The 16,371-nt window shown below is 36.6% G+C and overlaps 1 protein-coding gene, 1 non-coding gene and 1 pseudogene across 2 annotated transcripts; all 3 read left to right on the top strand.

Moving 5' to 3' along the window:
* The first annotated feature begins 87 nt into the window (after nucleotides 1-87).
* LOC128285834 (small nucleolar RNA R71) lies at nucleotides 88-193 on the top strand. The gene has a single exon (XR_008276382.1). It is a non-coding gene; the product is annotated as a small nucleolar RNA R71 (small nucleolar RNA).
* Nucleotides 194-2,422: 2,229 nt separating this feature from the next.
* Nucleotides 2,423-8,578, top strand: LOC108451010 (putative pectinesterase 63; annotated as a pseudogene).
* Nucleotides 8,579-12,718: 4,140 nt separating this feature from the next.
* On the top strand, nucleotides 12,719-13,735 carry LOC108451011 (putative pectinesterase 63). The gene is made up of 4 exons (XM_053022986.1): nucleotides 12,719-12,826; nucleotides 12,922-13,128; nucleotides 13,191-13,459; nucleotides 13,570-13,735. Exons 1-4 carry the CDS (start codon nucleotides 12,719-12,721, stop codon nucleotides 13,733-13,735), a joined length of 750 nt encoding a protein of 249 aa, XP_052878946.1.
* The last annotated feature ends 2,636 nt before the right edge of the window (nucleotides 13,736-16,371 follow it).

The following is a 16,371-nucleotide window of genomic DNA, read 5'->3' as shown; positions in this document are numbered from 1 at the left end:
ATGGTTCCCTCGGCTGTTGCATCAATCATCTGTCTTGTCGAAGGGTTTACACCATTGTAGAATGTTTGAACTTGCAACCATAGAGGTAATCCATGGTGAGGACACCTTCGCAGTAGGTCCTTGTATCTCTACCATGCATCGTAAAGAGTTTCTAAGTCCATCTGCACAAACGAAGAGATATCATTACGTAATTTGGCCGTTTTAGCCGGCGGGAAATATTTTAATAAAAATTTTTCGTCATTTGTTCCCAAGTAGTAATTGACCCTCGTGGTAACGAGTTCAACCACTATTTAGCTTTGTTCCTCAATGAAAAAGTGAATAACCGAAGACAAATGGCATCGTTAGAAATGCCATTAATTTTAAATGTATCGCAGAATTCCAGGAAATTTGCCAAGTGAGTGCTTGGATCCTCATCCTGCAAACTATCAAACTGAACAAATTGCTGTATCATTTGAATAGTGTTAGGTTTTAGTTCAAAATTATTCGCAGCAATAGCAGCCTACCTATACTTGACTCAGTTCCTGTTAAAGTAGGTTTAGCATAATCAGACATAGTACGAGGAGCAGGATTCTGATTTGCTAGTTCAGCGAGTATCGTAGGAGGTAGCTGATTGTCTTGATTTTCATCCATGTCCTCCATCGTAGTCGAGATATCGTCCGCTTTCTCTTCCTCTGTGTATCTTAGGCTTCGCCTTATTTCTCTTCAGTTTCTGCGAGCTGTGCGATCGATTTCTTCATCAAAAAGTAGTGGTCTTGATGGGTTTCTTCTAGTCATAAACTATAAAAACCTGCCAAGAAAAAAGAAAAAGTAAATTAATAAATAATAATAATAAAATAAAATTAACTTGCAAGAAGAATAAATGGCTAAAGTAATAAAAATTGAGTGTTCCTAATATCTTAGTTTCCCGCCAAAAACTTGATCGTGGTTTTTTATGATAAGCTTTATAAATTTACAATTACTACTTGGGAACTAAAAGTACTAGTAATGACTGTCTTTTTATTATCTAGCCTAAGAATGAGGGGGTTTGTTTTAACTAAATAATTAACTAAACTAAGAATTCACAGACAATAGAATTGGGGGATTACTTTTGGAAAATAATTGAATTAAGACAATGCCTAAGGAAGAATCCACCTAGACTTCACTTGTTATTCTGACTCTGAATCGGACGATTTATTCATTTAACTTGTTCCGTAGAGATCTCTATGTTATATTATTACCCCTCTCGAGACTAACAACATCTAACCCTAGGTTGAATAATTGAAATATCTTTCTAATTAACTCCCTAAGGTTGCATTAACTCGATCTATGGATCCCCTTATTAGGTTTCACCCTAATCCGGCAAAATCTTGTCACCCTATCTCTAGGCGCGCAACCAACTCCGCTTAATTATGAAAAAAGTACTCTTAGACAGGGTCTATTCCTCCTCTGAATAAGAGCTTAACTTGAATCAATAACCTGGAATATCAAGACAAGAATTAAGAACACATAATTAAGAACAAGCCAAATATTTATCATATAATTCAGAAAATAATAACAAGATTCATCTTAGGTTTCATTCCCCTTAGGTATTTAGGGGATTTAGTTCATAACTAAAAAGGAAAACATCTCAAAAAAATAATGAATACAAAACATAAAAAAAACCCAAAACTCTTGAAGGGAAATTGAGAGGAAATCTTCAGTCTTGATGATGAATCCGGCTTCTGAGATGGATCAATCAGCTTTCTTCGAGTAATTCCTTCCTTCCTCCCTGTGCCTCCCTTTTCCTCTTCCTTTAGGGCGTATTTATAGGCTTTTAGAATGCCTAAAAGCCCTCAAAATTAGCCTTTTTCGAATTGGACTCAACTTGGGCTTGGCAGGGACACGCCCATGTGCAATTACTTCAGGCCATGCTCGAGCCTGTTAGAATGGCACGGGCGTGTGTTCTACCCGTGTGAGTATTGCCTTGATTCTGCCAAATTGACACGGTTGTGTGGTCTGCCCGTGTAAGGAAGTCCAGGCTGTGTTGATTTCGTATGTTGGCCCATTTTCTCCATTTTTGTCCCGTTTCTCATTCCTTTCGCTCTCCTATGCTCACCTAAGTATAAAACATTAAATTAAGGCATTAGAAACATCGAATTCACCAATTATAAGGAAAAATCATCCATAAAATGTGTTAAGCATGGGGTAAAAATATGTATAAATTACTGTTTATCATCAACCGTGAAATGCTCGGTCTGAACTGCAGCAATTCTTGTACCAAGAACTACGCAAATGAGTGGCAATGCGAAGAATCCTCCAAGGCTCATTTTTTTTATATTTTTTTATCACCAATTTATATTATAAATTGGAGCGACATAGAATTCAAAGACAACCTCAATAATCAATAAACAAAGAAAATAAACATATTACTCATTCTATTAACAGGAAAAAAAAGAAGAAGGAAATGGATGGAAAACGAATCGAGGGCAATGAAGTTTATGCTTTAGTAATATATGTAAGTATTCTCCTCTTTGCTCCGGTTGTTATGTCCCAACCAATACCGGCAGATAAATCCCAAGTAGAAGCATGGTTTAACGGCATTATCAAGCCAGTGAAGTAAAGGGGTAAAACCTTAGACCCTGAATTGGTTGAGGCAGAGACAGAACCTATAATCATAAAGGTGATGCAAAGTGGGGGTGGAGAATTCAATACCATAACCAAAGCCATCGGGCCAAAAGTGGGATTACATCCATCGGGCCTGGATCTTACAAGGAGAAAATTAAAATTGAAAGAAATAAGCCTTTCATTACATTGGTAGGAGATCCTAAAAACATGACAAATTTTACATTTGACGGCACCGCCAAACAATATGGAACCGTAGATAGTGCCACTCTTATTACTGAGAGTAGTTACTTTGTGGGTGCTAATCTCAATATAGTGGTAAGTTAATGTAGAGTTTAGACATCCATGATCCATCCTTTATTGAATTAATTATAAAAGGGTTTATTTTTTAATGTGGCATGTTATTCATATAGAACACTGCTCCTAGGCCAGACGGGGAAATGGTAGGAGCACAAGCGGTTGCTTTGAGAGTCTCCGGCGACAAGTCGGCTTTGTGAAAAATAAAATAAAATAAAATAAATAAAATAAAGAACACACAAATTTTACGTGGAAACCCTTTCGAGAAAAAAACCACGAGCAGAGGAGAAGAAAATTCACTATGTCGAAAAATTTTAATCAAATATAAGAGGAATAGACTATGTCTATTTATAGGCTTGCAAAGCCATATTCTAGTAGGATTGAAACACCTTATCCTAATCAATATAAAATAGATGGAGTTTAATAAGGTTTTAAAAACCTTATTCTAAAATAATATAAAAGAAGTCAAGTTCTATATGGATTTTACTTTTATTTTATTTTCCATTGTATTTTATTTAAATAAGAATTTAGGTCACTTAATTCTAACAATCTCCACCTTGATACAAATTCTCAATGAACAAGTTCTTCATCGCGAACTTTCAATAAACAAGTTCTCCACCTCTTCCATAAAACCCCTTAAGGGTTTAACTTCAACAATGAACACCAACCAAGTCTAAGCAATGCTCAAACTTGGTTATAGGAAGTGACTTAGTCATCATATCTGCAGGATTTTCATGAGTACAAATTTTGCTCACAACAATATCACCACGAGCAATAATATCACGAACAAAATGATACCAAATTTCAATGTGTTTGGTTCTCTCATGAAACATTTGATCTTTTTTAAGAAAGATGGCACTCTGACTGTCAAAAAATACTGTGCTGATTTGAAGGTCTTCATTGAGTTCACTAAATAGTCCCTTCAACCAAATAGATTCTTTACAAGCCTCAGTAATCGCCATGTACTCAGCTTCAGTGATAGACAAAGCGACTGTAGTTTGCAAAGTGGCTTTCCAACTAATTGTACAACTTCCGATTGTAAAGACGTAACCTGTGAGAGATCTTCTTCTATCAAGGTCTCCAACAAAATCAACATCAACATACCCTATAACTCCATCTTTAGTTCTTCCAAACTATAAGCAAACATCAAGAGTGCCTCGTAAGTATCTTAAAATCCATCGAATCGCTTTCCAATGTTCTTTACCGAGATTTGCCATATATCGCTAACTGATCGACCGCATATGATAAATCGGACGTGAAAAACCATAGCATACATGAGAGATCCCATTGCACTAGAGTATGGAACATGTGACATGTACTCAATCTCATCATCGATTGAGGAGACAAGGTGATGAAAGTCCGAAATGGTCGCTAACTGAGTACTAACAGCTTAGCACTCTGCATATTGAACTCGCAAAGAACTTTCTCAATGTACCCTTCCGACTTAGGTACAATTTACTTGCTTTTCTATCTCGAGAATCTCCATACCAAGTATCTTCTTTCTGGTCCTAAATCTTTCATCTCAATTTCTTCACTTAGTTGGGCTTTAACCTTTCTTATCTCTCTTTATCTTTTGTCGCTATCAACATGTCATCAACATAAAGAAGTAGATACACAAAAGAACCATCACTATTTTTCTTAAAGTAAACACAACTGTCTAAACTACTTCTTTTGAAATCATGAGAAGTCATAAAGGAATCAAACCTCTTGTACTACTGTCTTGGTGACTGTTTCAAACCGTAAAGGGACTTTCTCAGCAAGCAAACATAGTCCTCTTTTTCTGAGACTATTAAACCCTCCGTTGTTGCATGTAAATATCTTCCTCAAGTTCTCCATGCGTAAATGCGTTTTACATCTAACTGCTCAAACTCCAAATCATGCATGGCCACAATACCAAGCAAAGCTCGAATCGAACTATGCTTAACAACTGGAGAGAACACATCTGTGAAGTCCACTCCTAGAATTTGACTGTAACCCTTTGCAACAAGCCTTGCTTTATATCTAGGTTCTTCAACTCCTAGAGTCCCTTCTTCTTTTTAAACACCCATTTACAACGAACAACCTTTTTACCTTTAGGAAGTTTCACAAGGTCCCATGTTCTGTTTTTTTGGAGTGATTCCATCTCTTCTTGCATAGCAAACATCCACTTTTCTGAGTCTTCACAGCTAACCGCCTCAGAATAATTAGATGGCTCTTAATTCGCATCTATATCTTCAGCCACATTTAAAGCATAAGCAACTAGATTAACCTCGGCATACTTCTTTGGAGGTTTAATTTCTCTTCTAGTTCTATTTTGGCGATAGAGTATTGTGGTGAAGAAGCAACTCTATTCTCAATTTTGTTTTGGCTTGAGGAGTTGACTCAGATTAACTGATGCTCCACCGCTTTTGATTTTCTTTATTGGAAGAGTCTTTAAGAGATAAGTTAGGTAGCATAGCGTTTCATCAAAACAAAGATCTCGCTAATCACAACTTTTCTATTTTCAGACACCATAACTTATGCCCTTTTACATCAGCTTTATAACCAAGAAAAATGCATTTAATAGATCTCGGTTCCAATTTTCCATTATCAACATGAGCATACGCAGGACACCCAAAAATCTTTAAATCAGAATAATTAGCAGGATTACCAGACCATACCTCTTGTAGAGTCTTTTTCTCAATGGCAACGGATGGAGATCAGTTGATCAAAAAACATGCAGTAGAGGCCGCTTCTACCCAAAATGCCTTTGGTAAGTTGGCATTTGACAATATACATCGAACCTTCTCCATGATCATTCTGTTCATTCGTTCTGCAACGCCGTTTTGCTGTGGAGTATGATGAACTGTCAAGTGTCTCATGATCCCTTCTGACTTGCACAATCTATTAAACTCATCAGAACAAAACTCTAAGCCATTGTCTGTGCGGAGGTATTTTATCTATTTTCCCTTCTGTTTTTCAATCATAATTTTCCAAGACTTAAATGCAGAAAACACATCGCTTTTCGCTTGTGAAAAACGCCCAAACTTTTCGGAAAAATCATCAATAAATGTTAGCATATAATTAGCTCCACCTATCGAAGGCACTGGATGGCCCCACGGATCGTAATGAATATACTCCAATGTTCCTTCGTGTTATGGATTCTTCTAGTGAATCGAACTCTCTTTTGCTTCCCAAAACACAAGGCTCAGAAATTCGGTTTGCAAATTCCTTGCCCATTAAGAAGTCCTCTTTGCTTAATTCGCCATGCCATTCTCACTCATATGCCCTAGGCGATATGCCAAAGTTTAGTAATATCATCATCCGACAAGGAAGATGAAGTGACAATTGCATCACCGAGAATAAAGAGAACCTCAGAAACATATAACTTGGCAATCTTTCTCCGCCTTTCATCACAACAAGGGACCCTTTGAAATCTTTGAAACCCCACTTTCAATTGTGTATCTATACCCTTTTGAATCAAGAGTACTCAACGAAATTAAATTTCTTTTCAATTCTGGAACATGCCGCATGTCACTAAGTGTTCTGACAAATCCATTAAACATCTTAACTTTAATTGTTCCAACACCTGGGATTTTACACGAAGCATTATTTTCCATCAAAACAACACCTTCAGATACTGTTTCATAAGTTGTAAACCAATCCCGATTGGGACTCATGTGGAAGGTGTAGCCTGAATCAAGTATCCACTCCTTGCTTACTTTGGAATCATTGACAGAAACGACTAGAAGTTCACCATCGCTGTAGTCCTCTACAATATCAGCTTCACCAGAATTTTCTGGTTGTTTTCCCTTTTGATTCGCAGCCTCCCTTTTAATCTTATTTTGTAGCTTATAGCACTCAGATTTAATGTGCCCTTTCTTCTTGCAGAAGTTACAAGTTTTACCTCTGTTTGAAGACTTTGATCTACCCTTAGATTTACCATGAGGATTCCGTTCCTGTGTCCTACCACGATCATCATCAGCATTCCGATCTTGTCTCTCACGGACAATAAGACCCTCTCCCTGAGAGTCGGGTTTAACCACAAAATGCTTCATCTTATCATACGAGGTTAAAGAATCATAAACCTCATCAACTGTGAGAGACTCGCGGCTATATTAAATCGTGTCTCTAAAGGTTGAATAAGACGGGGGCAACGAACAAAGTAGAATCAACCCTAGATCTTCCTTATCATACTGAACCTCCATGGCCTCCAAGTTTGAGAGAAGTTCTTTAAACACTATTAAGTGTTCGTGTACAGACGCACCTTCCTCCAAACGATGAGCATAAAGACGCTGCTTCATATGCAACTTGCTTGTTAGAGTTTTCGACATACATATTTGTTCTAGCCTCTTCCATAATGCAGCGGCAGTTTTCTCTTTCATCACATACTGCAAAATTTCATTGGACAAATGCAGATGTAATTGTTTAATGCTTTTCGATCCTTACATTCTTCTCTTCATCTGTTAATGTTGAAGGCATCTTATCTATCCCTAGCAGGGCATCCACTAGATCCATCTGTGCAAGAACTGCTTGCATCTTAATTTGCTACAACACAAATCTGGTGTTGCGATCCAACAGCGGAATTTCATACTTCAAAGACGCCATTACCGTGATCGAGATGAATAACCCAGAAGCTCTGATACCAATTTGTGAAAAATAAAATAAAATAAAATAAATAAAATAAAGAACACACGAATTTTACGTGGAAACCCTTTCGGAAAAAAACCACGGGCAGAGGAGAAGAAAATTCACTATGTCGAAAAATTTTAATCAAATACAAGAGGAATAGACTATGTCTATTTATAGGCTTGCAAAGTCATATTCCAGTAGGATTGAAACACCTTATCCTAATCAATATAAAATAGATGGAGTTTAATAAGGTTTTAAAAACCTTATTCTAAAATAAAATAAAAGAAGTCTAGTTCTATATGGATTTTACTTTTATTTTATTTTCCATCGTATTTTATTTAAATAAGAATTTGGGTCACTTAATTCTAACAGGCTTTCAATAACTGCAAGATCATCGGCTTCTAGGACACTTAATGTGATGATAGGGGCAACCATTTCTTTAAGGATTGCCATATTCGTGGCACTGTTGATTTCATTTTTAGAAGCAGGACATATTTATATCTGGTATTAATATTCTCAACGCGTGAGATATGATGTATTATACCCACATAAATATTTTTGACAAGAAAAGTGTGATGCAGAACTCAGAAATATTCTTTGAATGAGATCTATAAGAAGATCCGGAGATGGCAGTAATTACAGCACAAGCGAGAGAAAGTTCATCAGAGGATACGGGTTATTCGTTCATGCATGGGAGGATTACTGGAACAGCGAAGGACGCATTTTTAGGAAGGGCTTGGATGAGCTGTCCGAGAGTTGTTTATTATTATACTGAAATGGATGAAATCGTCCATCCTGATGGATGGTCTAGTAATTGCCAACCTGAACGAGCCGAGTAAGATAATACACAACCTTACATCATTAAATGCCTACAAGTAAACTAACTTTCCCAACTTATTGATAAATTTATTAAGATATATAATGTGAGATTGGTTTGACACGCAGCACTGTGTACTACGGAGAATACAAATGCACGGGGAAAGGTGTGACTCCAGCTACACGAGAGAAATCAATTAAACAACTATCCGATGCAGATGCTCAACCATTCTTGGTTCTTGACTATGTTGAAGGTACCAAATGGTTGCTTCCTCCTCCAACAGTACCTAAGTAATTCATTCTTTCCCAACTTATTCATGCGGCAAGATATCCTCATAATCGCTAGTTCAACTGGCTCTCGTCTACCTCGTTGTTGGGTGGAAATAACTAGCCTTCCATTTTATTTTATTTTCCCTTGCAATGGCTTGTATTTAAACAAATAGGCAAATGTTAATAAGAAGTAGAATTTAGTATTATTTTTGTTAATAGTAATTATGTTGATATTTGCCAATTTGTAAAAAGTTCCATCATATCAAGTTAAAATTATGTAATAATATCCATCAAATATCCAGCTTCACTGATTCAATAAGTCAAGATGATTTCACAAAAAATTGTATTTTAGAAAATAAATGGATAATTAGTGTATATTTGTGTAACATGTAACGCCCCAAAAATTGGGCCTAGAAGAGTTGGGCTTTGAATCTGGGATTCAGATAGAAGAAAACCTGAATAATTAAGAAGTTTTAATTATTATCGTTTAAGAAAGAATTTTTACTACTAGAAAATTTTTACTATATTTATTATTACGGATATTTTAAATTTTTATGAAATTTTAATTAGTATTATGAGATAAAATTATTATTATTAGAAAAATATTACTGTAAGTATGTTCGAAATTTTTTATGAAAATTATTATTATTATTTCTTGTATTTGAAATTTTTATAAAATTATTATAATTATTATTATTATATGGAAAAAAGAAGATAATAGTTATAAAAGTATTGTTGTTCGGTGTTTAAACTCTAGGAAAAAATTGTTTTAATTTGGCCTCTTAAGGGAATCAGGCAAGAGGCTTCATTAATAAATTAGGGTGAGTTTTAGCACAAGCAGCATCTGCCCAGTGGCTAAAGACGCTAGGAGGACGCTAGGAGGAGCACGGTTCAAGGCGTGGCGTGCACATAATTTGGGTTTTTTAAATATGCGATCGTGGCTAGAATAAGGGTTAAGAGGAGTTGCGGGTATAATTTAACATAAACAATACTTTGTGCCGCGTAGGCAGCAGCGTCTTTGGACATATGGAGAGGGCGAGTTCGATTCCGTATCTGTTTTATTTTAAAGTGGGCCGAATGAAGGTAAGGTTTATAATTTATTGTGACCATATAGTAGTAAGGAAGGAAGCTCGTGCAATGGCAAGACGCAGGCGCATGCAAGGCGGACGAAGGTCCGGGGTTCGAGTCCAGCGAAGGTATGTTTTAATGTTATATTTTTAAAATGAACGGACTTCAGAGGTAACCTTTAAGATAAAATGTGACGGTATATTATTGAAAACAAATGCGCGTCCCAAGTGGGCTGAACGTCTTTGGGCAACTGGAGGTCCTGTGTTCGAACAACGTTATGCGCAAAGGGTGTTTCTTTTTGCTTTGAACGCAGCGTGGCAAGGACCGTATGGGATTGAAGCGGTACTAGCTGCAGGAGGAGTCGGTGAGTGGTGGATTCGTCAAGGTGGAGAGTTTGAATTAAATTCAAACTTTGATTTTGGCCATGAATTAAGGAGAAGGAAGGTGCCTAAGGCCATTATGGATGGTGGCCGAATGTGTAAGTATTAATATTGGATGGTTCTTGATTTGGTTCAATTATTACGAGCTGATCTATTTAACAATTGATTATAGGAGAAATCGTGTAGGAGATCTCGTCGAGGAATATCGCAAAACAGATGTGTAACGAACCCTTTTTCATAACTTAAAGCGATAAATGCCGAAAAGCCGAAATGCCAAAACTCTGGCATTTCGAGGACTTGTGAGCAAGCGAACGCTCATTAGTCAGTTAAATTCATTGAGATGATGATCGAGAAGGTTGGAAAAGGTAAGAGCATGATTTTTGGCATTCACGGTAAGTTGGGCCTCGAGGGGCTGAAACAGGGCCCAATGGGCATTCGGGCCCATTTGAGTAAAATTGGTAGAATATGGAAACTTGTTAAATTGCGCATCGAGACCGATAAAACCGTTATGGAATATAAATTTGAATAGGCCTAGATGAAAAAATCGGCTAAGTAGGGCCATTAGGGGTTTTTAGGCCCAATAACTCGATTTCGCTAAAAATGGGCCAGAATCACTGTTTGCACCCATGAATTGTTAGTAACCGTTAATGAACATGGAAACCCTAATTTTTGGTAAAAATTACAGAATTACCCTTATAATAAAAAAATGACCGTTTTGCCCCTAGGTAAAAATAACCATTGTACCCATAGGGTTTAAATATGAATTTAATACATGGGATTTTGATAAACATGGTATGTATGATATGCACATGATATGTATAATATGCACATGATATGTATGATATGCACATGGTGTATTCATAAATGCATTGAGTTGGGTTTATATGGATGGAGGAAGTGCAAAAGGGCTTATGCCCCAGTTATTAAAGGGCTTATGCCCCAGTTATTGAAGGGCTTATGCCCCAGTTATTAAAGGGCTTATGCCCCAGTTATTAAAAGGGCTTTTGCCCCAGTTATTAAAAGAGGCTAGGCCTCTAGTTATATGATAAAGCTGCTATACTGCCAGTGGAGAGTTATGGCGAAGTGGGTCGAGTTAATCCCCACATGGTGTATTGGTTGGTACGAGTGGAGAGTAGCGGATGGTGGGTTGAGTAGTCTCCCCAAATGGGCTTGCATTCTCTCATTGACATTACATGTGATATTGAAATGGGCCTATGGGCCATACTGTTTCTGATAAAGGCTTGCCCAAGAATATGAAATATGAAAAGGCTTCGACCAGTGTTATGAAATATGAAATATGAAAAGGGCTATGGCCCAAGACATGTTGAGATTGGATTTGGGCTTAGGCCCAACAGTCGTTATTGTTTTGGGCTCGAAAGGGCTTGTTGCACATGAGTTTCCAAACTCACCCCCTTTCCTTAACCTTGCGGTGAGCCTTGATGTGGGGACTTAATGGGGGATTGAGTAGCCACGGAATCGCCTTTGGACTTTTAAATAAGCGTTGGTTTTCATTAAATTTCCTTTAATTATTATTTATTTTTGGGTTGTAATAAGGCCATTTTAACTTTCCTTTTATTTCTTTTCGGGATTATTTTAATTTTAATAACTTTAAACCTGATTGATAATTATTCAAATGGGCTAGACTTAGGACGTGTTTTCAAAATGATACTTGTTTTCAAAATAGCTCAACGCCACGATTAATCGATTTATCAAAGATGTCCACTTAAACAAATTTAAACTAGATATAACAAAGTGTGGCTATGGTTGTGGGCATGTCTAGGATTGGATCCAATCAAAGAGCTTGGTACTTAAGCAGCCTCCATGGCTCACCTCCTCTTTCTCGGATACCTACCTGGTGCCCAGCTTCCATACACTTTGTTAACTCAACAAAATATATGGTTTTTAAAAACACTAAGACAGAACGTGGGTTTCAACTCCAATGTGGCACGTCAGATTCGGCCATAATGTCTGGGCCGGGTTTGTGGTGTTACATAACAGCCCGTTTTCAGTAGTATCTGAAGTAGTAGATTTGGGTCCAAGAATCTGACCAGTCAGTCAGTATTTTAATTAATTATTTAGTATTTACAAGGTTTATTCCCGCCTTAATGACTTCCTAAGTTTTAGGTTATTCCTTTCCCGAATAGTTGATCTATTGAGTAACCCTATAAAACAGTTAACAAATCATACCTCCACTCCCTAATCCCCCATAAAGGGTTTTTTTATATTTTTTTATCACCAATTTATATTATAAATTGTAGCAACATAGAATTCAAAGACAGCCTCAATAATCAATAAACAAAGAAAATAAACATATTACTCTTTCTATTAACAGGAAAAAGGAAGAAGGAAATGGATGGACAAAGAATCGTGGGTAATGAAGTTTATGCTTTAGTAATATGTGTAAGTATTCTCCTCTTTGCTCCGATTGTTGTGTCTCAACCAATACCGACAGATAAATCCCAAGTAGAAGCATGGTTTAACGACATTATCAAACTAGTGAAGGAAAGGGGTAAAAGCTTAGACCCTGAATTGGTTAAGGCAGAGACAGAACCTAGAATGATAAAGGTGATGCAAAGTGGGGGTGGAGAATTCAATACCATAACCAAAGCCATCGGGCCAAACATGTGATTATATCCATCGAGCCTGGATCTTACAAAGTGAAAATTAAAATTGAAGGAAATAAGCCTTTCATTACATTGGTAGGAGATCCTAAAAACATGACAAATTTTACATTTGACGGCATCACCAAGCAATATGGAACCGTAGATAGTGCCACTCTTATTACTGAGAGTAGTTACTTTGTGGGTGCTAATCTCAATATAGTGGTAAGTTAATGTAGAGTTTAAACATCCATGATCTGTCCTTTATTGAATTAATTATAAAAGGGTTTGTTTTTTATGGTGGCATGTTATTCATATAGAACACTGCTCCTAGGCCAGACGGGAAATTGGAAGGAGCACAAGCGGTTGCTTTGAGAGTCTCCGATGAAAGGTCAGCTTTCTATAACTGCAAGATCATCGGCTTCCAGGACACTTTGTGTGATGACAGGGGCAACTATTTTTTTAAGGATTTCCATATTCGTGGCACTATTGATTTTATTTTCGGGAGCGGGACATCTTTATATCTAGTATTAATATTCTCAACGCGTGAGATAAGATGTATTATACCCCCATATATATATCTGACAAGAAAAGTGGGATGCATAATTCAGAAATATTCATGGAAAGAGATCCAGAAGGTGATCCGAAGTCGGCAGTAATTACAGCACAAGCGAGAGAAAGTTCATCGGAGGATACGGGTTATTCGTTCGTACATGGGAGGATTACAGGAACTGCGAAAGACCTATTTTTGGGAAGGGCTTGGATGAGCTGTCCGAGAGTTGTTTATTATTATACTGAAATGGATGAAATCGTCCATCCTGGTGGATGGTCTAGTAATTGCCAACCTGAACGAGCCGAGTAAGATAATACTCAACCTTACATCATTAAATGCCTACAAGTAAACTAACTTTCCCAACTTATTGATAAATTTATTAAGATATATAATGTGAGATTGGTTTGACACGCAGCACTGTGTACTACGGAGAATACAAATGCACGGGGAAAGGTGTGACTCTAGCTACACGAGAGAAATTAGTTAAACAACTATCCGATGCAGATGCTCAACTATTCTTGGCTCTTGACTATGTTGAAGGTACCAAATGGTTGCTTCCTCCTCCAACAGTACCTAAGTAATTCATTCTTTCCCAACTTATTCATGCGGGCAGCATATCCTCATAGTACTACTAGTTCAACCAGGCTCTCGTCTACCTCGTTGTTGGGTGGAAATAACTAGCCTTCCATTTTATTTTATTTTCCCTTGCAATGGCTTGTATTTAAACAAATAGCCAAATGTTAATAAGAAGCAGAATTTAGTATTATTTTTGTTAATAGTAATTATGTTGATATTTGCCAATTTGTAAAAAGTTCCATCATATCATGTTAATATTATGTAATAATATCCTTCAACTATCCAGCTTCACTGATTCAATAAGTCAAGATGATTTCCCAAAAAATTGTATTTTAGAAAATAAATGGATAATTAGTGTATATTTGTGTAACAACCTATTTTCATTAGTGTCTGAAGTAGTAGATTTGAGTCCAAGAATCTGACCAGTCAGTCAGTATTTTAATTAATTATTTAGTATTTACAAGGTTTATTCCCGCCTTAATGACTTCCTAGGGTTTAGGTTCTTCCTTTCCCGAAGAGTTGATCTATTGAGTAACCCTATAAAACAGTTAACAAATCATACCTCCACTCCCTAATCGCCCATAAAGGGATTAGTTCCTCATGGTTTTCATAAACAATATGGAATTGATGTAATGATAGAAAATGATGAATGAATTGAGGTTTAGAGTTTAACAAAACACCTGATTTGTATTAAAGATAAATATGAATCCACAAAGTTTGATTGTCTTTACAAATCAGATCTTTCGAGATAAAGCAAGAATAACTTAAAAATAAATCTGAAAGCCTAAAAGAAAGAATATCTGAACTGGAATTAAAAGCATAAAACTATACTAAGGAATTGATGTCCGTAACATGTTGAAAATGATCATATTTATAGATTTCAGGTGGATGTCGACCTTAACCCTAGGTTAGTTGACGTTCCTTTGCTTTAGGTTTGATCATGTAGACCAAAACGCCCCTTCGGTCATATTACTTTATGTCCAGAGGTGATGTTGTGACACATCAGGACATGTGTCGTGACGAAGCATTCTGACGGTCACTAAACTAACTAAAAATTCGACTTAAGGCAAGCATAACTATCGAACTGTAGTATAGTTCTGGTGAGACCGGAAATATCGTATCCACGAGGACTAAAAGTACTTGTAATTATTATCTTCTTATTATCTAGCCTAAAATTTAAGAGAATGTTTTATCTAAAACTAATTATCTAATTAACTAAGATTGCGAGACATAGATTAAAGTTGAAAAATACTTTTGTGAAAAGTAAATGGAGAAGACAATACCCAAGGAAGAATCCACCTAGACTTCACTTATTACCTTTGAATTAGACAATTTATTCACTTGACCTAATCCGTAGAAATCCCTGATTTATGTTAATATCTCTCTTGAGACTAAAAACAACTGACTCTAGGTTGATTAATTGAAATCTCTTTCTAATTAAAACCCCTATTATCGCATTAACTCGATCTATGGATTCCCTTATTAGATTTGACTCTAATTCAGCAGATTTATGTTGTCTTATCTCTAGGATTGCATGTAACTCCGCTTAATTATGAATTATCTACTCTTAAACAGGGACTTTTGCACCACTGAATAAGCACATCAAAAACCTGAATTAATATCCTGGAATTTTAAAGCAAGAGTTAAATTCAAAATTAAGAATAAGAACAAGTATTTATCATATAACTCAAATAATAAGATCCGTCTTAGGTTTTATCTCCCTTAGGTATTTCGGGAGTTTAGTTCATAATAATAATGGAAAACATCTCAAAGTTTGGGAAACAACAAAACATAAAGAAACCCAGAGAACTTCTAGAAAATTGGTTGGAATTCTTCAGTCTTGATGTAGATCCTGCCCCTGAGGTGATTCTGATGGCTGTCATTGAGTATTTTTGCCTTCAACTCTGCGTGTCCCCTCTAATTCTCTTCTAGAGTGTTTATATAGACTTTTGAATGCCCAAAATAGCCCAAAATTAGCCTTTTCTGAGTAGAACTAGACTTGGGCTCGATAGGGAGACGGCCGTGTGCCACGCCCATGTGCAAGTGCTCAGGCTGTGTGCCATTCTGACTTATGTCGACATGGCCATGACACACGGGCATGTGGTCTACCCGTGTATCACACACAAGCGTGTGGATCACCCGTGTGGAAGTGCCCACGCCGTGTGAAACACTGATTTAGGCCTAATTTGTCTGTTTGTGGCCCGTTTCTTGCTCTTTTCACCATCCTAAGCTCTGATGTGTATAAAATATGAAATTAAAGGATTAAGAGCATCAAATTCAATGAAACCAAGGAAAAATCATCCATAAATATGCCAATCATAGGGTAAAAATATGTATATATTATGGTTTATCAAATATCCCCACACTTAAGCATTTGCTTATCCTCAAGCAAAATCCTCAACTCACAATTAAAATAAATCCTTCTCAACTTATAATTCTCATCAATAATGTTCAAAATAATTCACAAGTAATCATACGTTAAGAGCTTAACTAAAAGAACATTAAAGTTTCAAACAATCCAAATTGAGCATTTTAATCATAAAATCATAGGTATCCCCATTTATCTAAGTAATCACCCTTTAATTCCAAATTGACAAAGTTGACATCCTGACTAATGATTCACTCAAGTCACTCAAAGTGT

This window comes from Gossypium arboreum, chromosome 12 (assembly GCF_025698485.1).
Source record: "Gossypium arboreum isolate Shixiya-1 chromosome 12, ASM2569848v2, whole genome shotgun sequence".
Lineage (NCBI taxonomy): Eukaryota > Viridiplantae > Streptophyta > Magnoliopsida > Malvales > Malvaceae > Gossypium > Gossypium arboreum.
This window is presented reverse-complemented; position numbering and strand designations above follow the sequence as displayed.

Coding starts and splice junctions, on each gene's coding strand:
- LOC108451011 (XM_053022986.1), top strand. CDS start 12,719: ATGACAAATTTTACATTTGACGGCATCACCAAGCAATATGGAACCGTA. Junction 12,827..12,921: donor GTGCTAATCTCAATATAGTG/GTAAGTTAATGT, acceptor TTATTCATATAG/AACACTGCTCCTAGGCCAGA. Junction 13,129..13,190: donor GCGGGACATCTTTATATCTA/GTATTAATATTC, acceptor ATATCTGACAAG/AAAAGTGGGATGCATAATTC.